Source organism: Ipomoea nil, unplaced genomic scaffold (genome assembly GCF_001879475.1).
Source record: "Ipomoea nil cultivar Tokyo-kokei standard unplaced genomic scaffold, Asagao_1.1 scaffold0188, whole genome shotgun sequence".
Classification (NCBI taxonomy): domain Eukaryota; kingdom Viridiplantae; phylum Streptophyta; class Magnoliopsida; order Solanales; family Convolvulaceae; genus Ipomoea; species Ipomoea nil.
Window position 1 is genome coordinate 1,131,702 of NW_017616616.1, and position 25,654 is coordinate 1,157,355.

The following is a 25,654-nucleotide window of genomic DNA, read 5'->3' on the forward strand; positions in this document are numbered from 1 at the left end:
CTAAAAGTATGCTTTGCTGGATGCCTACATCTTCCCAAACTTATCAATTTCCTTATCTTTAAGAAAATCAACATAAATGTCCCCACGGCAACATCTATTTATTGATTAGGTTTAAAAAGTAGGTGTCGTAAAAGAAAAATTAAAAAAAAAAAAAAAAAAAGAAAAAGAAAGAAGAAGCAATATCGTTACTTTTTGTAAATAAAATAATATATAGTTGTTGAGATAATTGTATTTAATTCAATATTTTGGACCTAATTAAATAATTATTTATCAAACAATGAATTGTCTGGGTCCATGATTTGGAAGCCAATTCGACTACGTACATTTCAAACATCATAAATAGCCAGACATGTTTCAATTCATGTCTTGTGTCGTTGTGGTTAGTCATACTACAAAAGTCACTTTGCTATCCGCACGGGCTTAACTCAATAGTTCAGTAGGTAGTATTTGTAAGAAAGATTAAGGTTCAAACCTCAGTAACGACAGTATGGAAATTATGCCCAAAGTGAACAGATCTCTGGTACGCACCAGTATTTGGTCATGTTGTTAAGCCATTGAGTCACCGTAATGCTCTGTCAGACCAAAGAAGTCACTTTGGTATTACCAAATTATTATATTGTTCAAGTGATCGTCTCACTCTATAAGCATTTTATTGTATAAATAGTAGTTCCTCACACCAATTAGGACTCCAATTCTTAACAAATTAAAACATTACTCTATTATTTAGTACTCTAAACTTGTACTCAAAGTCTGGGCTCACCAAACACTTTTAGAAGAAGAAGAATAATACTACAACTATTCTTAATTACTTATCCTCATATTTCTCCTATTTAAATATCATCAACGTATTTAAATTAAATATTCGAGGATGCACAAATCCGGACGCCAATAATTATTTACAAATTAAACAAATGGCTATTCTTGTGCTTATGGTCAACAAACATTATCCAGATCACAGGCCATTTAATTAAGATGGCATATTGGCACGGCCCACCATGCATGCATGTGTCCCTTTAATTATTATGATGGGATTTGAAATCAACTCACAACATGTCAACATGTCCACAAAGACAAGAAATCCCCATGATTGATGCACTATGTATACTATATGCAACTTTTCTAATGCTTTATGTGCTTAATTTGTTGATGTGGACAAATTGGCTATGGATAACTACTGCAACGTGAGATGATTTTCAAATAGTAAGATCTATAAATGGTGAGTTTTACAAATTAAAACAAAATAAAATATTAAAAAATATAAATCTTTTATAATTTTTGCAAGATCAAAAAGTTTGGATGAGGAGTATTTTTTCATCATCACACAGAAATGAACGACTTACATTTTTCTTATATATAGTGCTTCTATACCAATGTCAACAACCTCTAAATTGCTAGCAAAGTAAAATTATTAATTTTTAGATTGATTAACTTGTTAAAGTTATCTGGTAAAAAATTAGTAATTTTTTATGAAATATAAAGAAATAGAAAGAATGTTAAGGGAATAAGGGTAGTAGCAAGTTGACAACTTGAAGCATTATAGTAAGAAAAAGGTACCTTTGGAGTGTCGTGCTATCTTTGATCTATCCCAGGCTGCAGCGCACCGACACAGATTAAACAATGGCGGATGGCCGCCGATTTTTACTTCTTCCCATGTTGACCAAATCCTATAATATCCCCTGATTTCATTTCTTCTTCGGCCCGAGTTCAAAATCCAATGGATTTTCCAGTTTCTCTGCTTCAGATTCTCCTCCCATGGCTTCTCTTTGCTCTTCAGATCTTCCCCTCACCCTTATCGGCGCAGCAGAGATCCACCTACATTGTCCACATGGACAAGTCCTTCATGCCCGCCGCCTTTGCCGGCCACCACCACTGGTACTCCTCCGCCGTTGATTCCCTCAACGTTTCACCGCATGGCGCCGCCGCCGCCTCGCCCAAGCTTGTGTACTCCTACGACAATGTGATTCACGGCTTTAGCGCTGTGTTGTCGGAGGAGGAACTTCAGGCCTTGAAGAAGTCTCCGGGATTCGTTTCGGCTTATAAAGATCGAACCTTTGAGCTGCAAACCACGTATACTCCTAGCTTTCTGAAGCTTAATTCGGATACGGGGCTATGGCCGGCGTCGAAGTTCGGCGAGGATGTGATCGTCGGCGTGGTTGACTCCGGTGTATGGCCGGAATCCCGGAGCTTTAGGGACGACGGCATGCTGCCGATTCCCAAGAGGTGGAAGGGTGTTTGCAAGGAAGGTACACAGTTCAATTCTTCGTTGTGTAACAGAAAGCTCATTGGCGCTAACTATTTCAACGCCGGAGTTCTCGCCGCGAATCCCGGGACTAATATCTCCATGAATTCCGCCCGGGACACCGACGGCCACGGCACGCACACGGCGTCGACAGCCACCGGAAACTACGTCCAAGACGTCTCCTACTTCGGCTACGCCGCCGGCACGGCGAAAGGAGTGGCGCCTCGGGCTCGTTTGGCGGTGTACAAGGTTAGCTGGGCCGAAGGGGCTTACACTTCCGACCTCCTCGCCGGCTTGGACCAGGCCGTCGCCGACGGCGTCGACGTCATCTCAGTTTCCATCGGCTACCGCTTCATTCCCCTGTACGAAGACACCATCGCGATTGCCGCTTTTGGCGCTATGATGAAAGGCATTCTCATCTCCGGCTCCGCCGGAAACGCCGGTCCAAACGTCGGTACATTAAACAACGCCGCTCCGTGGATGTTGACGGTGGGTTCCGGCTTAACAGACCGGTGGTTCGCCGGAACAGTGACACTAGGAAACGGGTTACAAATCAGGGGATGGAGCTTGTTCCCGGGGAGAGCACTGGTGAGGAACGTAAATCTGCTTTACAACAAAACAATCTCTGCCTGCAGTTCATCGGAATTGGTGGCTCAAGTCCCTGACCCACAATTCACTATCCTCATCTGCGAGAAACCGGAGAGTGAGGACGGTTTCTCCGACCAAATGCGCTACGTCACGGCAGCCGGAATCCGCGCCGCTATCTTCGTCAACGACGATCCAGGGATTTTCCGTTCCACCACATTTCCAAACCCAGGCGCCGTCATCACCCCAAAAGAAGGAAAACAAGTCATCAAATACGCCAAATCCGGGAATAACCCAACGGCCACATTCACTTTCCAGGAAACATTTTTCGGGAACAAGCCGGCGCCGACGGTGGCCGCGTCCTCTTCCAGGGGCCCATCTCGGAGCTACCTAGGAATCTCGAAGCCCGATATTTTAGCGCCGGGAGTATTGGTCTTAGCGGCATATCCGCCTAACAGCTTTGCCACACTTATCGGAGCCAACATTCAATTAGGCACCGATTACAATCTGGAATCAGGAACCTCCATGGCCTGCCCGCACGCCGCCGGAATCGCGGCGATGCTGAAAGGGGCACACCCGGATTGGAGCCCCTCCGCCATCAGGTCCGCCATGATGACCACCGCGATCACAGTAGACAACACCGGAAAACCAATCAAAGACTCCGACGACAACTCCGCCGCCACGCCGCTGGACATGGGTGCCGGCCTGGTTGATCCCAACGCCGCACTCGATCCCGGCCTAGTTTACGACGCCACTCCACAAGACTACGTTAATCTCCTCTGCGCCATGAACTTCACAGAAGCTCAATTCCAAAGCATAGCAAGATCTTCAGCCACCCATAACTGCTCCAACTCAAACCCAGATCTAAATTACCCATCCTTCATCGCTCTATACCCTCTCGGAGGAGATAACGGAGTTTATGACTGGATGGTGCAGACATTCAAGAGAACTCTGACGAATGTTGGTTCCGGCGCCGCTACATACAAGGCAAAGCTGGAAGTTCCCAAGAACTCCACAATCTCAGTGTCTCCTACAACATTGGTGTTTACGAAGAAGATGGAGAAGCAGAGTTACAGTCTGAGGATACGGTACAGAGGCGATGAGAATCAGAGCAAGAATGTTGGTTCGATTACATGGGTAGAAGTGAATGGTAATCATAAGGTTAGGAGTCCAATTGTTGTGTCAAATACAGTAGAGGTCTGGGAATGAACAATTTTAACTATTTATATCTTTGCACGTATGTTGTACTGTACTGGCCACTGGGATTTAAATAAACAATTCTGCAATGTTCGGGTGGTCAAAATTATAGACAGTAAATATCAATATTGATATCATTATATATACAACATAATCTAACATAATATAATACATAAATAATATAAACTCTTAACATAATACACATAAATTATAATATAATACACATGAACTCTTAACTGAATACATATAAACTCTTAACTGAAATCACATAAACTCATACAACAATACACATAATGAGATTTAGTCTGTTCGGATGGACGGAGTGAGGTCAGCATGAAACGCGCGCGTTTTGTGACTGGGCGCACATTGCTATGTGCGCCGTGGTGCACGATATAAATTGCCCTACTTTATCTAATCATGTATGAACTACATAATGATACAAATCTGATTGACACCAATATCAATCGATACTTTATATAATTTCAGATAACACAAAATATATAGAATAATAAATGTATTTTTATTTTAATCTTGCTTGTCACTTTTTTTTTTTTTATTAAATAAAAGTTGTCAATTATTTTATTGGCAACATTTTTTTGGGTAATTAAATGATATTCATTTTACCTAGTACCTTGTTGTCTAATGGTACCAAATTGCTCCCCTATGTGGGAGGTGATGTGTTCAGTTTTGGTGGAGGCTATTATGATGATATATTTGATGTAGTAGATTGTATATATAGGTATCCAAGCTACACCTCGAACTCAGCACCACCCACATAGAGGAGCAACTTTGTCATTTACTAATTTTTATTTTCGACTTTTAATTGGACCATAAATGGCCCAATGACTATTGATCTTTATCAATTTTTATCTTTGATTTTCAATTTAACCATAAGTAGTCCTTTGACTATTGATTTTTTTTCTCAAATTTTGTCCTCTAGTTAAATATTATTTTAATAAACATTAAATTTAAGAATAATGAACTTGGTTTGTGCTTAGGCCCAAGCCGAGCCGATTCTAGTCCTAGGCCTTAGACGGTTAGGCCTCTTCTATTTTGGAAGGAGTGGAAGACCATGACCAACCCACTATAGGCAATCGTTATGCTGTGCATCTGTATGCACCATGCATGGTGCATACGGATGCCAAAACGACGTCGTTTTATTAAAAAACGCGCGTCTCCCCTTTAAAAAAAATTCAGGTTCGATTTCCAGCAACAACATTATATTGTTCATTCATTCTGGAATTTTAGTTCATAGATTATGGAATTATAGTTCATTGATTATAGAATTATAGTTCATCGATTATGGAATTGTAGTTCATCGATTCTGAAATTTTAGTTTATAGATTATGAAATTTTAGTTCATTCATTCTGGAATTTTTAGTTCATAGATTAGATTATGGAATTATAGTTCATCGATTATGGAATTTTAGTTCATATGTTGTTGCTGGGAATCGAACCTAGTTTTTTTTTTTTTTTAAGGGGAGACGCGCGTTTTATTAAAACGACGTCGTTTTTGCATCCGTATGCACCATGCATTGTGCATACGGATGCACAACATAATTTGCCCACTATAGGGCGATCTCAATCTATGATTGGAACCGTGTTCACCATTCATGGTGAACACGGTTTCAACGGTGTTAGTACACCGTTATTTTTTTTTTTCTTAATTAATTGCGTGACTTTTCTTCTTTATTTTCACATTTTGCGGTTTCACTTTAATTTGAGGTGAACAAAGATTTCAGACATTCATAAATTATGAATTCATGCCTGCACATTCACTTTGGAACCATGCCTACACATTCCCGTCCGAAATCACAGACATTCATAAATTATGAATCCATGCATGCACATTCACTTTGGAACCATGCCTACACATTCACTTTGGAACCATGAGATTATGAATTTTCTGTTATAAGATTATGAATTTTCTGTTATGAGATTATGAATTTTCAGTTGTGAGATTATGAATTTTCTGTTATGCGATTATGAATTTTCTGTTATGAGATTATGAATTTTCATAAAATTCATAATTTGATCAAACGCGCGCCGTTAACTCCACATCCGCGAATTTTTATTTTTTTTTGCTTAAAAACGATGTCGTTTTGCCTTGTGTTCACCATTCTCGGTGAATACGATTTCATGGCATAATTTGCGGTACTAACCTAAGGCTAGTTTAGTTTTGAATTGACTCGTTTCCACCTCTACACTCCTAAGATATTTTGAAGTTTCATGCTAATTTAATAAAAAATGGTTGTCTTATTCTTAAATTCTTCTCCCAATATCTTGTTCTTAAATTCTCTTACGGCTCGGTTCGCTGGAAAAGATTTGAAGGGAAATGGAATTGAAATTCCATGGAAAATAAATTCCAGGAAAATTGATTCAATTGTTTGGTTGGTGGAAAAGAAATTACTGGGAATATGGATTCCATTGTTTGGTTGGGTTTAGAAAGATAAGGAATAATGAATATAAAGACCAATATGCCCTTAAAAAGATGAATGAATAAATAAGTGTCTATGTAATTAAGAAACTTTCATAAGGGTAAAATAGTACACTCAAGTTATTTTTCTTCCCGGAAAACAAAATCCCACCCCTTTGCAAAGAATTCATTTTCCTCAAGTTTGAGGAATCTATTTTCCAATGGAAAATGTTTTCCATCCAACCGAACAACATTTTTTTTTTCTCTCTCTCTCTTTTAATCGAAACAAACAACAACATATATCAAATTAGATCATGGCCAAAAAGACTAAAAAATGTACGTAACTATGTATGACCAATTAAATACAAAAATATGTAAAGGCAGATCACAAAAGAATAATACTCATGCAAAGATGTAGTCATGTAGCTAGGCACTCAAAAATGAGAAAACTTGAGCCAAAAACGTTAGCCATCATCTAAAAAATCATGTTAAATAATGCGCTGAGCTACGAAGGGCTGCCTCTCTATATCCCACCCAACACTAAAATACACCTAAAGATGCTTTCAAAAAGAAAGTTATAGCTAAAGATGGGCATGGGCATAAAAAACAAGCAAGACAACGAAGCAGCAACAGTCTGAAGGGCCGCCGGAGGTAATAAACAATGTAAAGATCGATGATTTGAGCTGCCATGGATGAATATACTAGCTTTATACTCTTCCCAACAATGGCGAAACCCGCCGCCTCTTTTTACTTCAATTCTATCCACTTTGACTATACTCTACAAAATCCTCTGCTAGGCTACCCCTTCTTCACTATCCAACACACTAAAAATGACTTCATCCCTTCTCCCATGGCTTCTCTTCGCTCTTCACCTTTTCCCCTCACCCTTATCAGCCCACAGATCAACCTACATTGTCCATATGGACAAGTCCTTCATGCCCGCCGCTTTTCCCACCCACCACCACTGGTACTCCTCCGCCGTCACTTCTTTAGACGCCGCCCGGCACTCCTCCCCGCCCAAGCTTCTCTACACTTACGACAATGCGCTTCACGGCTTTAGCGCTGTGTTGTCGGAAGATGAACTTCAGGTCTTGAAGAGGTCTCCGGGATTCGTTTCGGCTTATAAAGATCGCCCCTTTGAGCTCCAAACCACCTACACGCCTGGTTTTCTCAAGCTTAATCCCAGTACTGGGCTATGGCCGGCGTCGAAGTTCGGAGAAGATGTGATAATTGGCGTGATTGATTCTGGTGTTTGGCCGGAGTCTAGGAGCTTTAGAGACGATGGTATGCCGGAGATTCCCAAGAGGTGGAAGGGGGTTTGCAAGGAAGGAACAGAGTTCAATTCTTCATTGTGTAACAGAAAGCTCATTGGCGCTAATTATTTCAACGCCGGTGTTCTCGCAGCGAATCCCGGGATTAATATCTCCATGAACTCCGCCCGGGACACCGATGGACATGGCACGCACACGGCGTCCACCGCCGCCGGAAATTACGTTGATGGTGTTTCCTACTTCGGCTATGCGCCGGGGACGGCAAAAGGAGTGGCGCCGCGCGCTCGTGTGGCGGTGTACAAGGTCAGCTGGGACGAAGGGCTTGTCACCTCCGATCTCCTCGCCGGCATGGACCAGGCCGTCGCCGACGGCGTCGACGTAATTTCAGTTTCCATAGGCGTCCGTTTTGTTCCCCTGTACGAAGATCCAATCGCAATTGCGGCTTTTGGGGCTATGAAGAAGGGCATTTTCGTCTCTGGTTCCGCCGGCAACCGCGGTCCCGATCTCGGAACTCTAAACAACGGTGCTCCTTGGATCTTGACGGTTGCTTCCGGCTTGACGGACCGGTGGTTCGCCGGAACTCTGACACTGGGAAATGGGTTAAAAATCAGGGGTTGGAGCTTGTTCCCGGGGAGAGCACTAGTGAGGAACGTAAATCTGCTTTACAACAAAACGATTTCTGTTTGCAATTCATCGGAAATGGTAGCCCAAGTCCCTAATCCGGGATCCACTATCCTCATTTGCGAGAAGCCAGAGATAGAAGACGCTGGGTTAACCTTCTCTCAGGTAGATTACATCACCGATGCCGGAATTCGTGCCGGTATCTTCATCAACGACCATCCCACAATTTTCCGGTCGACTAGATTTCCCAACCCCGGAGTCTTCATTAGCCCCAAAGAAGGGAAACAAGTGATTAAATACGCCAAAACCGCCATTGATCCTAAAGCCACTATCACTTTCCAGGAAACATTTTTCGGGAACAAGCCGGCGCCGACGGTGGCTGCCTCCTCTTCCAGAGGCCCATCTCCGAGTTACCTAGGAATTTCGAAGCCGGATATCTTGGCGCCGGGAGTGTTGGTCTTAGCCGCCTATCCACCCAATAGCTTTGCGGTAAACATTGGAATCAACACTCAACTAGGAACCGATTATTTTCTTGAATCAGGGACGTCCATGGCCTGCCCGCACGCCGCCGGAATCGCGGCGATGCTGAAAGCGGCACACCCGGATTGGAGCCCCTCCGCCATCAGGTCCGCCATGATGACCACCGCGATCACAGTAGACAACACCGGAAATCCAATCAAAGACTCCGACGTCAACTTCGCCGCCACGCCGCTGGTCATGGGTGCCGGCCTGGTTGATCCCAACGCCGCACTTGATCCCGGCCTAGTTTACGACGCCACCCCACAAGACTACGTTAATCTTCTCTGCGCCATGAACTTCACAGAAGCTCAATTCCAAAGCATTGCGAGATCTTCAGCCACCCATAACTGCTCCAACTCAAATCCGGATCTGAATTATCCATCCTTCATTGCTCTGTACACCTCTGAAGGAGATAACGACATGTTGGTGCAGACATTCAAGAGAACTCTGACAAATGTTGGTCCCGGTGCCGCTACGTACAAGGCTAAGTTGGAAGTGCCCAAGAACTCAACAATCTCAGTGTCTCCGAAAACATTGGTGTTTACGAAGAAGAAGGAGAAACAGAGCTACAGTCTGAGGATAAGGTACAGAGGCAATGAGAATCAGAGCAAGAATGTTGGTTCGATTACATGGGTAGAAGTGAATGGTAATCATAAGGTTAGGAGTCCAATTGTTGTGTCAAATACAGTAGAGGTCTGGGAATGAACAATTTCAACTATTTATATCATTTCAAGTATGTTGTACTGTACTGGCCACTGGGATTTAAATCAACAATTCTGCAATAACTGTCAATTTAAATCTTCTCATTAATCATTATTGCAGTATAAAAGTTAATTACTTGGGCAGGTTTGGTAAAATATTTAAACGACGAATATGAGTGTTTGATTAAATAATTTTTTTATAACAGCTTATTGTTTTAAAATATTAAAATTCAAAACCATCAACTTTAAAAAAAAATCATTTTGTATATAATCAGTTATCAACTAACAGTTAATTACCAAATATCTCTCTACAATCAGTTAATATTATAACTAGCGAAACTCATTAACCCAATCAACTAACAACTATCAATTGACTATTTACCAACCACCCCTTAATCATAAATGGGTTAGGAATACATATTATTTCACTAAAAAAAATTACTTTTATCCTCTTTTACTATAAAATAAATCAAGGAATAAGAGAAAAACACGACATTGACACTCTCAACCTCAATAAAAATCACTCTAATGTCTCTATTATTCTTACTCCAAAAGACTGAATTCCCAACCATAAGGGCCCCCCACACTCCGACCCAATAGAACAAGTGGGAGGATGTAACTCACGGTGAGTAAATGGGTTAGTAGGCAGGGCCAAATGTCGGTGCTCACAAAGAATCTGCCTACTTTAAACATAATTCCCACGTTGTCACCACCGAAGTTCGAACCTTGGTCTTTAATATTCTACCAAATTATTTATACTCGGAGTTTTCTATAATGAACATGTACATGTGACCCCTCAAAAAGGCTTGTTTGGTTTGACACCATCTACAAAGTACGAAGCCAATGCTTTTATTTTAAGATTCATGTTGGGTGATATGTTATAAAGTAAACATATACGGAGTAGTAATTATATTCATTAAAGTTTTAGGTTTTATTTTATGCTATGTTGGATCAATTATACCAATAATGTATACCAGGACTATGTAGTCCAATGGTATCTGGGTTGGACTTCCATTTGGAAGATTATGGGTTCGAGCCTCAGTGGAGGCGTTATTGGTTCTCTGTGTTTCAGTAGGTTGAGAAAGTATATGAACAGATACTACAATGTAATAGAACCAGTAGCATTCAAAAAAAAAAATACCAATAATGTATAATTATTTTATTGGCAATTTTTTTTTAAGATAATTAAATGATATTCATTTTATTGATTAACTTAACACTCTAAGATATGAGGTATGAAGACTAAACTGGGAAGAATGAATTAAAAAATCAATATTAATGTTTGTTTTTTCAATTCCAAAACTAATCCTTTAAATTAGGTACATCCTAAAAGTGTCAATAAATAATAAAAGCATATAATAAATCACTAATTAATTAACCAATTAATAAAACTAAAGCATATACTATATAGATTTTTAAGTGTAAATAAGTTCATAAAGGAAGAATGAAGAACTTGATTAATTAATTTATTTAGGCAGAAGTGTCAAATATGTTCATCTATTACTGCCAAGTGCTCAATTCTCACCACGAACTAAAATATAGTCTACACTTATTTTCTAAAATTGTTCGATTAGCTTTTTTTGCGGGTTATCTCCAGGTTGCCAATTGAATTGCTGACATGTAATTTTATTAGAATAAAAGTGTATGGTGAGGTGAAAATTACTTCTTAAATCTCTATTGAGAGTCTTCGAGCGCCAGCGAATCGGCCGCTAGCTGCCTCCACAAGCCATCCAATGTTTGGGGGTATTGTTGAGGGGAAGTGGATGGCGGCGGTGTGGCGGTTGGAGTTGCGGAGGAGGCGAAGAAGAAACCTGCCTCTCTCTTCAACCCGCCCTGGGTTCAATCTCAACTGTCTCTTTCTACCCAATCATCAACGAAACCAAACACTATTTCGTCATGAGTATGCTTTCTTCTTCTTCTTCAGCTCAGCAGAAGAAGAAGGGCTCTTCACTCCATCCTCGCCTCCAAGCTCACCAACCTCAAAATTCCCGAATCCGTTACCGACTCAGACCTCGAATTCTCCCAACTCTTCGGCCCACTCGCCGCATTTTCCCCATCCTCTTCCTCATCATCATCGCACTTTCCAGGATACCCACAAGTTATCCACAACCGCTCTTACTCCTTTCTGGGCCCTTCCCCGCGCTTCACCCTCTCTAAACCCCTCCCTTTCCACAAAGAAATCGACTCCAAAGGGGAAAATGAGACCAAAAAACTCGACAACGTTATACTGTTAACAATAATGACACTACAAGTAGTACAAATAATGAGGCTGAATGTTTGGGGCTCCGAAAGATTGGACCCAATGACTTTGAGATCTTGAGGGTGATCGGGAAAGGAGCTTTTAAGAAGGTGTTTCAGGTGAGAATGAGGGGGCGGAGTGGCACAGAGGGCGATGGGATTTTCGCCATGAAAGTGATGTTTTGTTAATTTTGTTATTTTAATGCCACGTAATCACTGCCACATAATCATGACTGGGCCAAGTCACACTCTACTGGAGGTAACCTGCAAAAAAAAGTTAATCGAACAATTTTAGGAAGTAAGTGTGGCTGATTAGACTATATTTTAGTTCGTGATGAGAATTGAGCACTTGACAATAGTACATGGATATATTTGACACTTCTACCATTTATTTATATTTATTTGGTGAATTTAGACTTCAATATATGTTTTGTGCTTATTTAATATATACATAGTAAAAAAATAAAAAATAAAAAATAAAACAAAACAAAATGAAAATAAGGATGTCCATTTAAAATAATAATAATAATAATAATAATAATAATAATAATAATAATAATAATAATAATAATATTAAGGGGGCCAACAAAGTTTTTTTTTTTTTTTTTTTTTTTTTTTTTTTTTTTTTTTTTTTTATCTCTATCATAATAACTAGCTAGTTGTAATACGCGCTTAAGTTAAAGCTCAATGGTGCATTTTATTTACAAACTAAGGGGTGCATTTGTAAATGCATCGCGCCCTATTGCATTTCTGAACACGTGATAGTGCATTTGTGCATACATAGTGGTATAAAGTTGTAAAATCACACGATCGCATGGGAAGCAGTAGAAGGTGGGGGAGTGGGCAAGGCCTTCCCTACCCACCTTGTGGCTCCGTCACTGAGGGTGGGTTAGGAATGACTACATCTACCACTTGACCTACCTTATACTTTTTCTATTCCACCCCACCCTCGGCTTGTAGTAGGCAGACTTTTTCAAAACTCACCCCGCCCATCGAGTGTGAGTATTTATGCCTTATTATCTTATTAATTTTATTTTTATAAATAATAATATTTACGTTATTTACATATAATAAAATAATAAAATTTACTAGTTATAGTAAAACATAAAATAATAAAAATATTCAACTATGAAAACTAAAATATTAATGTTTTTTCAAATAATATTATTAGTTTAGAACTAAAAATAGTAACAAGCTAACAATATAAACTTTTAGAATTAACTACATAGCACTACCTACTATTAAGTATTAATTATATATATTAATAAATAAATAAATTATACATATATATAAACATGGTGGGTTGTTCTATGGGGATTTTGTATTTAGAACTCACATCTAACCTGCCTCATTGTAGGATTTGTAGGTGAGCAAATACCAATTTTGGTCCCACGAGTATTAGCAAAATGACAATTTTAGTCCACATGTTTAATTCCTACCAATTTTCATCCTCGACTATTACTTTAGTACCAATTTTCATCCACGACTATTATTTTAGTGCCAAAATTCATCACGCCAGTCACACATTTGTTTAAAACATGTCGAAATATGAAATTATTAAGGGTATTTTTGTCTTTTTAAAATTAAGATCCCAATTTGAGCATGAATAAAAAGATTTAAGCCCAAAGATCTATCGCGATTCGCAATTTTTCTCTTCAAATTAAAGTAGGATGATGAGGAGAACTGCCAATTGGGATTGATCTTAGGGCTTACATCCCTTTATTCATGCTCAAATTAGAGTCTTAAGTTGAAAATGACAAAAATGCCCTTAAAATTTTTAGATTTCGACATGTCTTGGATGGAGGGGTGACCGACGTGATGAATTTTGGTACTAAAATAATAGTCGTGGATGAAAATTGGTACTAAAACAATAGTCATGGGATGAAAATTGGTAGAAATTAAACATGTGGACCAAAACCGTCATTTTGTTAATACTCGTGGGACCAAAATTGGTATTTGCTCATTTGTAGGTTTACCTTTACTCACCTCAACCTAATGCGCACTATCATCTTAAAAAAAATGATCTATGCAAAGTAATTATATATTGTGAATTGTGGTCAAGAAAAGTGTTAGATCTATAAGTATTGCTTTCATCTGATCACACTATTTTTATTAATTTATTATTTGAGCCAAAACTTTTAAGATTACTCTAATGTTAGTTAAAAGTGTACAGTTGAAGGAATTGAGTGATTAAAATGTGCCAGCACATGATATCTATCCAAAGCTACCTCAGTACGTATACGGACAGATATTTACTCTCCCGGCCACCGGTGCCGGAAGCCGCCGCCCCCATTGTTGACCAAACAAACACTACCTATAACATGCGCTGCTTTGCTTCCTTCATTGACGCAATATCCAATGGCTTCACACAATTCTCTGCTCCCATGGCTTCTCTTTGCTCTTCACCTTTTCCCGTTATCCTTGTCGGCGCAGAGATCAACCTACATTGTCCACATGGACAAGTCGTCCAAGCCCACTGCTTTTGCCAGCCACCACCACTGGTACTCCTCCGCCGTGAATTCTTTAGACGGCGGCCGCCATTCCTCTCCTCCCACGCTTGTCTACTCTTACCACCATGCCCTTCACGGCTTTAGCGCTTTGTTGTCGGAGGAGGAACTTCAGGCCTTGAAGAAGTCTCCGGGATTCGTATCGGCTTATAAAGATCGGACCTTTGAGCTGCAAACCACGTATACTCCTAGCTTTCTGAAGCTTAATTCGAATACGGGGCTATGGCCGGCCTCGAAGTTCGGCGAGGATATGATCATCGGCGTGGTTGACTCCGGTGTATGGCCGGAATCCAGGAGCTTTAGGGACGACGGCATGCCGGCAATTCCCAAGAGGTGGAAGGGGGTTTGCAAGGAAGGTACACAGTTCAATTCTTCGTTGTGTAACAGAAAGCTCATTGGCGCTAACTATTTCAACGCCGGAGTTCTCGCCGCTAATCCCGGGATTAATATCTCCATGGATTCCGCCCGAGACACCGATGGACACGGCACGCACACGGCGTCCACCGCCGCCGGAAACTACGTTAACGGTGTTTCCTACTTTGGCTATGCACCGGGGACGGCAAAAGGAGTGGCGCCCCGCGCTCGTGTGGCGGTGTACAAGGTCAGCTGGGATGAAGGAAGTGTCACGTCCGACCTCATCGCCGGCATCGACCAGGCAATCGCCGACGGTGTAGATGTAATTTCGATTTCCCTAGGTTACCGACACGTCCCTCTGTACGAAGATCCCATCGCAATTGCGGCTTTTGGGGCTTTGAAGAAGGGCATTCTCGTCTCTGGCTCCGCAGGCAACAGCGGTCCCAGTCTCGGAACTCTAAACAACGGTGCTGCTTGGATCTTGACGGTCGCTTCCGGCTTGACAGACCGGTGGTTCGCCGGAAGTTTGACGCTGGGAAATGGATTGAAAATCAGGGGTTGGAGCTTGTTCCCGGGGAGAGCACTGGTGAGGAACGTAAATCTGCTTTACAATAAAACAATTTCTGCTTGCAATTCATTGGAATTGGTATCCAAAGTTCCTGAACCTGGATCCACTATCCTCATTTGCGAGACGCCGGAGATAAACGAGCCTACGTTTATCTTCTCCCAAATACAAGCCGTCGCCAGCGCCGGAATCCGAGCTGCTATCTTCATCAACGATGATCCCGGGATTTTCCGGTCGACTACATTTCCCAATCCCGGAGTCTTCATTACCCCCAAAGAAGGGAAACAAGTGATTAAATACGCCAAAACCGCCATTGATCCTAAAGCCACTATCACTTTCCAGGAAACATTTTTCGGGAACAAGCCGGCGCCGACGGTGGCGGCCTCCTCTTCCAGAGGCCCATCTCCGAGCTACCTAGGAATTTCGAAGCCGGATATCTTGGCGCCGGGAGTGTTGATCTTAGCCGCCTATCCACCCAATAGCTTTGCGGTAAACATTGGAATCAACATTCAACTAGGCACCGATTATTTTCTTGACTCAGGGACGTCCATGGCTTGCCCGCACGCCGCCGGAATCGCGGCGATGCTGAAAGCGGCACACCCGGATTGGAGCCCCTCCGCCATCAGGTCCGCCATGATGACCACCGCCATCACAGTAGACAACACCGGAAAACCAATCAAAGACTCCGACGACAACGCCGTCGCCACGCCGCTGGTGATGGGTGCCGGTCTGGTTAATCCCAACGCTGCACTTGATCCCGGCCTAGTTTACGACGCTACCCCGCAAGACTACTTGAATCTCCTCTGCTCCATGAATTTCACAGAAGCTCAGTTCCGAACCATTGCGAGACCCTCAGCCACCAATAACTGCTCCAACACAAACCCAGATCTAAATTATCCATCTTTCATTGCTCTATACCCTCTCGGAGGAGATAACGGTGTTTATGACTGGATGGTGCAGACATTCAAGAGAACTCTCACAAATGTTGGTCCTGGTGCCGCTACTTACAAGGCAAAGCTGGAAGTTCCCAAGAACTCCACAATCTCAGTGTCTCCTACAACATTGGTGTTCACGAAGAAGAAGGAGAAACAGAGTTACAGTCTGAGGATACGGTACAGAGGCGATGAGAATCAGAGCAAGAATGTTGGTTCGATTACATGGGTGGAAGTGAATGGGTATCATAAGGTCAGGAGTCCAATTGTTGTGTCAAATACAGTAGAGGTCTGGGAATTCAATCGAGTTTATGAGATTGACTGAATTATGAAAGAATACATTTGTGTGGACTAATCTAATATTCCAAGTTTCACTTTTTGTATGAGCTCTTTAGTGACCTTCTTAGTATTAGTCACAAGACTAATTATTGATTTTGTCTCATTTGAAAGAAGTTCTTCGCATTAAACTCAACAAGTATTAGTTATTTTTGGTGTGATCTAACTTAGTTGAAGGTATATAATATAGCTTGCAAGCAAAAACTTAGTTGGAGCAATCTTAGCTTATATGCTTTCAAATTTCTTCAACATTTTAATGCAAAATTTCCAAAAAATGAGATTATGAATACCCTTTTGGACTGGTTCAAGAAAATATTTATTAACTTCCATTGGTGGTAATGGTTTAAATGTTTTTAGACTTTTTATTTAAACTTAGTAAATTTTGTATATTACAATGATAGTTGCATATTATTTCATTTTATATTTTTAAAATTTAAAAATTATTACATAAGCCTCATAAGTCTAATAAACATGTAATTATGTTCCTAACTAAAAAAAAAATCAATTAATTTCCTTAAACTGGAAAAAAAGAGTAAAAAGTCATAACTTACTTATTTAGTATGTTATCAATGTTGTATTGTTGTAGTACTTGTTTAGTACCTTTCTTGTGTTATAATTACTTAACTATTTATTTATTTATTTTAAAATAGCCATTAACTATCTTCAGAAAATATAGCTAGTGGCTATAAAATAGCTACTAATGTGCGAAAATTAAACAAAAACAATTGTAAATGTTTTAAAATTTTTAATTTTTTAAAACAGTCATGACTCTACAAATCTAGATTTTGAAAAATAAAGTAAAAAATTGACATAGCTGTGAAATTGTGTTTAGGTTTTCTTTGGGTATATAGATTTGTAGAGTCTAGAGTACAGTAAGGTGTTAATAGGAACACAATAAGGCCATATGGGGCACATATATACTCTTATGCTAAATAAATATATTTTAAATATTTGATGTTTATATTATAAATTATACAAATTATTATTAATTTAGTCTCATTCACAAGAAGTTATTCATTTTAAAGTAGACAAATATTCATATTTTCTTTAACAATAGAAATTAAAACCTGTCATTGAACAAAAATAATATTAGTTAATTTTTGTGTGATATAAATAGTCAAAGGGAAAATGGCACTTTTTCCCCTGAGTTATATACTTATATAGCCATTTTCTCCCTCAATTATTTAGGTAAGCACATTAGCCCCCTCAATTATTCTAAAAGTGGTGGGTTTTCCCCCCTGATATATTAAATTGATATTTCTACCCTTAAAGTAAACATTTTATTTATTTTACTTCTCCAACAAATTATCGCGTATACGTAGGGATGACCATGGTTCAGATCAAACTGAACCGGACACTATAGCAATTGAATTAAAAGTTTCCGGTTATGATTCAGATCTAGAACCTAATATTTGGATTTCAAGTTATTAAAATTATGAATAAAAAAATTGAATCTTGAGCCGTGAATCGGCGGTTTTGGATCCGGTTCGCGATTTTGAACCGTCTTTATTTTAAAATTTTATTTTTTTATTTTAAATAGTCTAAATTCAACAATAAATGTATTTTATTTTTTCAGTTCGGAACATGAATCGTCCGTTCCGGTTCGCGATTTTAATAAACTCTAAATATCGAGTTTCGATTCTAAATTGTAATTGGAAGATTTCGGTTTGGTTGCTATAGTGTTTGTTTGGTTTGAACCAAATTATTGTCAAAATTTGTTGGAGAAGAAAAATAAATGAAATATTTATTTTAAATATTTATTTTAAGGGTAAATATGTCCATTTAACATTTCAGATGAAAAAATAACCACTTGAATAATGCAGGGGGAGAAAGTACTATAAGTATATAACTTAGAGGGAAGAAGTCACATTTTCCCAATAGTCAAATTGAAGGTACAGAATAGCTTGCAAGCAAAAATGGAATTGGTGCAATCTTAAAAAAAATATTATTGCCAAGAGGATTAGTGGCCTGGGATTGTGTAGTTTGTGGTTTTGGGGCTGGCTAAAGTTGCCACCCACTTTTGTCCCCCTTGCCCCCCTTTTGTCTTTTGTTTTCTTTTACATGTTATTGTGATTTTCCTTTCATTTTCTTGACGAGTTTCCTCATGGAGCATGAAACGACAAGAATGGTAATAGCTTATGTGAAGCTCTTTTTGAGAAATAAAAATGACAAAGTAAAAGTCTTCTAAGCTATGAAATGCATAACAGCAGATTCGAACCCATAATCTTTGGTCTGATTCTGATATCAAATTAAAGCACATACTCCATCTTAACTAAAAACTTAAACTGATAATTATATGCTCAACATTATGAAGCAATTTCTGTAATAGATTGTAAGTAATGACTTACCATTCTATTGAACTTTGTTATAAACATTATGATTTAATGAATTAACTTATTGTTTTCTTTATTTTTTTTTAAAAAAAAAAAAAAAAAAAAAAGCTTCATTCCCAAAGATCTACTGGAGTTGACACCATGATTGGACTCCTGACCTTGTGATAACCATTCACTTCGACCCATGTAATGGAACCGAAATTGTGGCTCAGATCAGTCTGATGTTTATCACCTCTATATCGTATCGTCAAACTGTACCTCTGTTTCTCCTTCTTCTTCGTAAACACCAATGTTTTCGGAGACACTGAGATTGTTGAGTTCTTGGGCACTTCCAACTTAGCCTTGTACGTAGCTGCATCGGGACCAACATTTGTCAGAGTTCTTTTGAATGTCTTCACCAACCAGTCGTTTTCTCCTTCAGGGGTGTACAGAGCAATGAAGGATGGATAATTCAGATCCGGATTTGAGTTGGAGCAGTTATGGGAGGCTGAAGATCTGGCAATGCTTTGGAATTGAGCTTCTGTGAAGTTCATGGCGCAGAGGAGATTAACGTAGTCTTGTGGGGTGGCGTCGTAAACTAGGCCGGGATCTAGTGCGGCGTTGGGATCAACCAGGCCGGCACCCATGTCCAGCGGCGTGGCGACGGCGTTGTTGTCGGAGTCTTTGATTGGTTTTCCGGTGTTGTCTACTGTGATCGCGGTGGTCATCATAGCGGACTTGATGGCGGAGGGGCTCCAATCCGGGTGTGCCGCTTTCAGCATCGCCGCGATTCCGGCGGCGTGCGGGCAAGCCATGGAAGTCCCTGATTCAAGAAAATAATCGGTTCCGAGTTGAGTGTTGATTCCAATGTTTACGGCAAAGCTATTGGGTGGATAGGCGGCTAAGACCAACACTCCCGGCGCCAAGATATCCGGCTTCGAAATTCCTAGGTAGCTCGGAGATGGGCCTCTGGAAGAGGAGGCGGCCACCGTCGGCGCCGGCTTGTTCCCGAAAATTGTTTCCTGGAAAGTGATAGTGGCTTTAGGATCAATGGCGGTTTTGGCGTATTTAATCACTTGTTTCCCTTCTTTGGGGCTAATGAAGATTCCGGGGTTGGGAAATCTAGTCGACCGGAAAATTGTGGGATCGTCATTGATGAAGATACCGGCACGAATTCTGGCATCGTTGACGTAATCTACCTGAGAGTAGGTTGACGTAGCGTCTTCTATCTCTGGCTTCTCGCAAATGAGGATAGTGGATTCCGGATTAGGGACTTGGGCTACCATTTCTGATGAATTACAAATAGAAATTGTTTTGTTGTAAAGCAGATTTATGTTCCTCACCAGTGCTCTCCCCGGGAACAAGCTCCAACCCCTGATTTTTAATCCATTTCCCAGTGTCAAACTTCCGGCGAACCACCGGTCCGTCAAGCCGGAAGCAACCGTCAAGATCCAAGGAGCACCGTTGTTTAGAGTTCCGAGACTGGGACCGCGGTTGCCGGCAGAGCCAGAGACGAGAATGCCCTTCGTCATAGCCCCCAAAGCCGCGATTGCGATTGGATCTTCGTACAGGGGAACAAAACGGACGCCTATGGAAACTGAAATTACGTCGACGCCGTCGGCGACGGCCTGGTCCATGCCGGCGAGGAGATCGGAGGTGAAGAGCCCTTCGTCCCAGCTGACCTTGTAAACCGCCACACGAGCGCGCGGCGCCACTCCTTTCACCGTCCCCGGTGCATAGCCGAAGTAGGAAACACCATCAACGTAATTTCCGGCGGCGGTGGAGGCCGTGTGCGTGCCGTGTCCATCGGTGTCCCGGGCGGAGTTCATGGAGATATTAATCCCGGGATTCGCGGCGAGAACACCCGCGTTGAAATAATTAGCGCCAATGAGCTTTCTGTTACACAACGAAGAATTGAACTCTGTTCCTTCCTTGCAAACCCCCTTCCACCTCTTTGGAATCTCCGGCATACCATCATCTCTAAAGCTCCTAGACTCCGGCCAAACGCCGGAGTCAATCACGCCAATTATAACATCCTCTCCGAACTTCGACGCCGGCCATAGCCCCGTACTGGGATTAAGTTTCAGAAAACCAGGCGTGTACGTGGTATGGAGCTCAAAGGGCCGATCTTTATAAGCGGAAACAAATCCCGGAGACCTCTTCAAGACCTGAAGTTCATCGTCCGACAACACAGCGCTAAAGCCGTGAAGCGCATTGTCGTAAGTGTAGAGAAGCTTGGGCGGAGAGGAGTGGCGGGCGGCGTCTAAAGAAGTGACGGCGGAGGAGTACCAGTGGTGGTGGGTGGGAAAAACAGCGGGCATGAAGGACTTGTCCATATGGACAATGTAGGTTGATCTGTGGGCTGATATGGATGAGGGGGAAAGGTGAAGAGCGAGGAGAAGCCATGGGAGAAGGGAAGAAGTCATTATTAGTGTGTTGGATAGTGAAGAAGGGGTAGCCTAGCAGAGGATTTTGTAGAGTATGGTGAAAGTGGATAGAATTGAAGTAAAAAGAGGCGGCGGGTTTCGCCATTGTTGGGAAGAGTATAAAGCTAGTATATTCATCCATGGCAGCTCAAATCATCGCTCTTTACATTGTTTATTACCACCGGCGGCCCTTCAGACTGTTGCTGCTTCGTTGTCTTCCATGTTTTTTATGCCCATGACCGTGCCCATCTTTAGCTATATTATATTTTTCTTTTTGAAAGCATCTTTAGGTATATTTTGGTTGAATCCCTAACCTTAAAAGCTCCTCATTTTGAGAGGTTACTACTCACTCAATCCAAAGTCATTGTTTCCAAACGGATCAATTGAGCTACCACGCATTATAGTTTTTGGCTCAAGTTTTCTCATTCTGAGTTGCCTAGCTACATGACTACGTCTTTGCATGAGTATTATTCTTTCGTGATCTGCCTTTACATATTTTTAGAATTTTTGTATTTAATTGGTCATACATAGTTATTTTTTGAGTCTTTTGGCCATGATCTAATGTGATATATGTTGTTTGTTTTGATTAAAAAAAAAAGAAAAAAAAAACAAACTATCAAAGAAATTAAGCAATTAATTAATTCCATTTGAAATCCAAACCTAGAAAGAAAGTTTAAGAAAAATAACCTATCAAACAAATTAAGTATTTAATTCCATTTGAAATCCAAACCTAGTAAGAGAATTTAAGAACGAGGCAACCACTTTTCACTAAATTAGCATAAAATTTCAAAATGTCTTATAAGTGTAAACGTCGAAACGAGTCTATTCAAAACTAAACTGGCCTTACATTAGTAAAACTTGGGCTAGAGTGGGTTGGTCTTGGTCCTCCACTCCTCCCAAGAGGCCAAGATAGAAGAGGCCGGCAAATTATGTTGTGCATCCGTATGCACCATGATCCGTATGCACCATGCATGGTGCATACGGATGCAAAAACGACGTCGTTTTGCATCAAAACGTTCATCCTACTTAAAAAAATAAAAATCCGTTTCAATTCCCAGCAACAACATTATGTTATTTATTTTTTAGTTTATTCATTTTGGATTTTTAGTTATGAAGTTCTGGATGTATAGTTATGCAATTCTGGATGTGTAGTTATGCAATTATGGATTTATAGTTATGAAGTTATGGATGTGTAGTTATACAATTCTGGATGTATAGTTATGAAGTTATGGATGTGTAGTTATGTAATTCTGGATTTATAGTTATGAAATTATGAATGTGTAGTTATGAAATTATGGATATGTAGTTATGCAATTCTGATTTTTTTTTATTTTATTTTAAGTTAGACGTCAAAACGACGTCGTTTTTGCAACCGGATGCACTATGCATGATGCATACAGATGCACCCATAACGATCCCATAACGCTCCATCAAGGCTTAAGCGGACATAAATGTTTGAGGCCCTATTCACAATAAGTGAATAATACCAATTTTGTAAGTGAAGAAGAAAATAGGTAGTTTTGTGACATTAGTCAACAAAGAACTAAAAAAGTAAACTAACCTAAACTGTTTATAGTTAATTGGCTGAAACAAAGAATATCAATAGACATCTCTCACTATGAATTGAACTTGTAATATTGTAATTAGTAAGCTAACATAGAATATTTATTACAACAAAAAAGAACACTTTATTGAGCATAAAGTATATATATGCTCCTTCTCGTGTTCCTTACATTCTTCTCGTGTTCCTTACATTTTGTTTATTTGGAACATTTAACAATTAACACCTCAGTACAGGACAACATGATCTTGCTTGCTTATCTTCATTCCCAGACCTCTACTGTATTTGAAACAACAATTGGACTCCTGACCTTATGATACCCATTCACTTCCACCCATGTAATCGAACCAACATTCTTGCTCTGATTCTCATCGCCTCTGTACCGTATCCTCAGACTGTAACTCTGTTTCTCCTTCTTCTTCGTGAACACCAATGTTGTAGGAGACACAGAGATTGTGGAGTTCTTGGGAACTTCCAGCTTTGCCTTGTATGTAGCCGCACCGGGACCAACGTTTGTGAGAGTTCTCTTGAATGTCTGCACCGTCCAGTCATAAACTCCGTTATCTCCTCCGAGAGGGTATAGAGCAATGAAAGATGGATAATTTAGATCTGGGTTTGAGTTGGAGCAGTTATTAGTGGCTGAGGATCTGGCAATGGTTTGGAATTGAGCTTCTGTGAAGTTCATGGCGCAGAGGAGATTAACGTAGTCTTGTGAGGTGGCGTCGTAAACTAGGCCGGGATCGAGTGCGGCGTTGGGATTAACCAGACCGGCACCCATAACCAGCGGCGTGGCGACGGCGTTGTCGTCGGAGTCTTTGATTGGTTTTCCGATGTTGTCTACCGTGATCGCGGTGGTCATCATGGCGGACCTGATGGCGGAGGAGCTCCAATCCGGGTGTGCCCCTTTCAGCATCGCCGCGATTCCGGCGGCGTGCGGGCATGCCATGGACGTTCCTGATTCCAGATTGTAATCGGTGCCTAATTGAATGTTGATTCCAATGTTTACCGCAAAGCTATTGGGTGGATAGGCGGCTAAGATCAACACTCCCGGCGCCAAGATATCCGGCTTCGAAATTCCTAGGTAGCTCGGAGATGGGCCTCTGGAAGAGGAGGCGGCCACCGTCGGCGCCGGCTTGTTCCCGAAAATTGTTTCCTGGAAAGTGATAGTGGCTTTAGGATCAGTGGCGGTTTTGGCGTATTTAATCACTTGTTTCCCTTCTTTGGGGCTAATGAAGACTCCCGGGCTAGGAAATGTAGTCGACCGGAAAATCCCGGGATCGTCGTTGATGAAGATAGCAGCTCGGATTTCGGCACTGGCGACGGCCTGTATTTGGGAGAAGGTAAACGTAGGCTCGTCTATCTCCGGCTTCTCGCAAATGAGGATAGTGGATCCCGGTTCAGGAACTTTGGCTACCAATTCCAATGAATCGCAAGAAGAAATTGTTTTGTTGTAAAGTAGATTTACGTCCCTCACCAATGCTCTCCCCGGGAACACACTAAAACCCCTGATTTTCAACCCATTTCCCAGTGTCAAACTTCCGGCGAACCACCGGTCCGTCAAGCCGGAAGCAACCGTCAAGATCCAAGGAGCACCGTTGTTTAGAGTTCCGAGACTGGGACCGCGGTTGCCGGCGGAGCCAGAGACGAGAATGCCCTTCTTCATAGCCCCAAAAGCCGCAATTGCGATGGGATCTTCGTATAGAGGGATGTGTCGGTAACCGAGGGAGACCGAAATTACATCTACGCCGTCGGCGATTGCCTGGTCCATGCCGGCGATGAGGTCGGAGGTGACACTTCCTTCATTCCAGTTGACCTTGTACACCGCCACACGAGCGCGTGGCGCCACTCCTTTCGCCGTCCCTGGCGCATAGCCGAAGTAGGAAACACCGTCAACGTAGTTTCCGGCGGCGGTGGACGCCGTGTGCGTGCCGTGTCCATTGGTGTCCCGGGCGGAATTCATGGAGATATTAATCCCGGGATTCGCGGCGAGTACTCCGGCGTTGAAATAGTTAGCGCCAATGAGCTTTCTGTTACACAACGAAGAATTGAACTCCGTTCCTTCCTTGCAAACCCCCTTCCACCTCTTGGGAATCAGCGGCATGCCGTCGTCCCTAAAGCTCCTGGATTCCGGCCATACACCGGAGTCAACCACGCCGACGATCACATCCTCGCCGAACTTCGACGCCGGCCATAGCCCCGTATTCGAATTAAGCTTCAGAAAGCTAGGAGTATACGTGGTTTGCAGCTCAAAGGTCCGATCTTTATAAGCCGATACGAATCCCGGAGACTTCTTCAAGGCCTGAAGTTCCTCCTCCGACAACAAAGCGCTAAAGCCGTGAAGGGCATGGTGGTAAGAGTAAACAATCTTGGGCGGAGAGGAATGGCGGCCGCCGTCTAAAGAATTCACGGCGGAGGAGTACCAGTGGTGGTGGCTGACAAAAGCGGTGGGCTTGGATGACTTATCCATGTGGACAATGTAGGTTGATCTCTGCGCCGACAAGGATAACGGGAAAAGATGAAGAACAAAGAGAAGCCATGGGAGCAGAGAATTGTGTGAAGCCATTGGATATTGCGTCAATGAAGGAAGCAAAGTAGCGCATGTTATAGGTTGTGTTTGTTTGGTCAACAATGGGGGCGGTGGCGGCTCCCGGCACCGGTGGCCGGGAGAGTAAATATCTGTCAGTATACGTACTGTAGGTCTGTTGTCTGTAGCTTTAATTTGGATAGACATTATGTGCTGGCACATTTTAATCACTCAATTTCTTCAATTTATTAATATATATAATTAATACTCAGTACTACTAGTCAATTCTAAAAGTTTTTGTTTTTTTGTATATCAAGTTTTCACTAGGGTGGGACAGTTGCCCTGTAAAT

General features: G+C 41.5%; 4 protein-coding genes across 4 annotated transcripts; 2 read left to right on the top strand and 2 right to left on the bottom strand.

Annotated features, from left to right (window-relative positions):
• The first annotated feature begins 1,509 nt into the window (after nucleotides 1–1,509).
• LOC109180890 (subtilisin-like protease SBT1.9) lies at nucleotides 1,510–9,652 on the top strand. The gene is made up of 2 exons (XM_019330597.1): nucleotides 1,510–3,762; nucleotides 9,283–9,652. Exons 1-2 carry the CDS (start codon nucleotides 1,715–1,717, stop codon nucleotides 9,551–9,553), a joined length of 2,319 nt encoding a protein of 772 aa, XP_019186142.1. The 5' UTR covers nucleotides 1,510–1,714; the 3' UTR covers nucleotides 9,554–9,652.
• A 4,493-nt stretch (nucleotides 9,653–14,145) lies between these two features.
• On the top strand, nucleotides 14,146–16,470 carry LOC109186282 (subtilisin-like protease SBT1.9). The gene has a single exon (XM_019336208.1). The coding sequence runs from the start codon at nucleotides 14,146–14,148 to the stop codon at nucleotides 16,468–16,470; it is 2,325 nt and encodes a 774-aa protein (XP_019191753.1).
• Nucleotides 16,471–18,924: 2,454 nt separating this feature from the next.
• LOC109186290 (subtilisin-like protease SBT1.9) lies at nucleotides 18,925–21,496 on the bottom strand. Its single transcript, XM_019336217.1, has one exon. The coding sequence runs from the start codon at nucleotides 21,217–21,219 to the stop codon at nucleotides 18,925–18,927; it is 2,295 nt and encodes a 764-aa protein (XP_019191762.1). The 5' UTR covers nucleotides 21,220–21,496.
• A 1,336-nt stretch (nucleotides 21,497–22,832) lies between these two features.
• LOC109180880 (subtilisin-like protease SBT1.9) lies at nucleotides 22,833–25,498 on the bottom strand. Its single transcript, XM_019330586.1, has 2 exons — nucleotides 23,031–25,498; nucleotides 22,833–22,981 (listed from the first exon to the last, which is right to left on the bottom strand). Exon 1 carries the CDS (start codon nucleotides 25,341–25,343, stop codon nucleotides 23,043–23,045), a length of 2,301 nt encoding a protein of 766 aa, XP_019186131.1. The 5' UTR covers nucleotides 25,344–25,498; the 3' UTR covers nucleotides 22,833–22,981; nucleotides 23,031–23,042.
• Nucleotides 25,499–25,654: the final 156 nt, after the last annotated feature.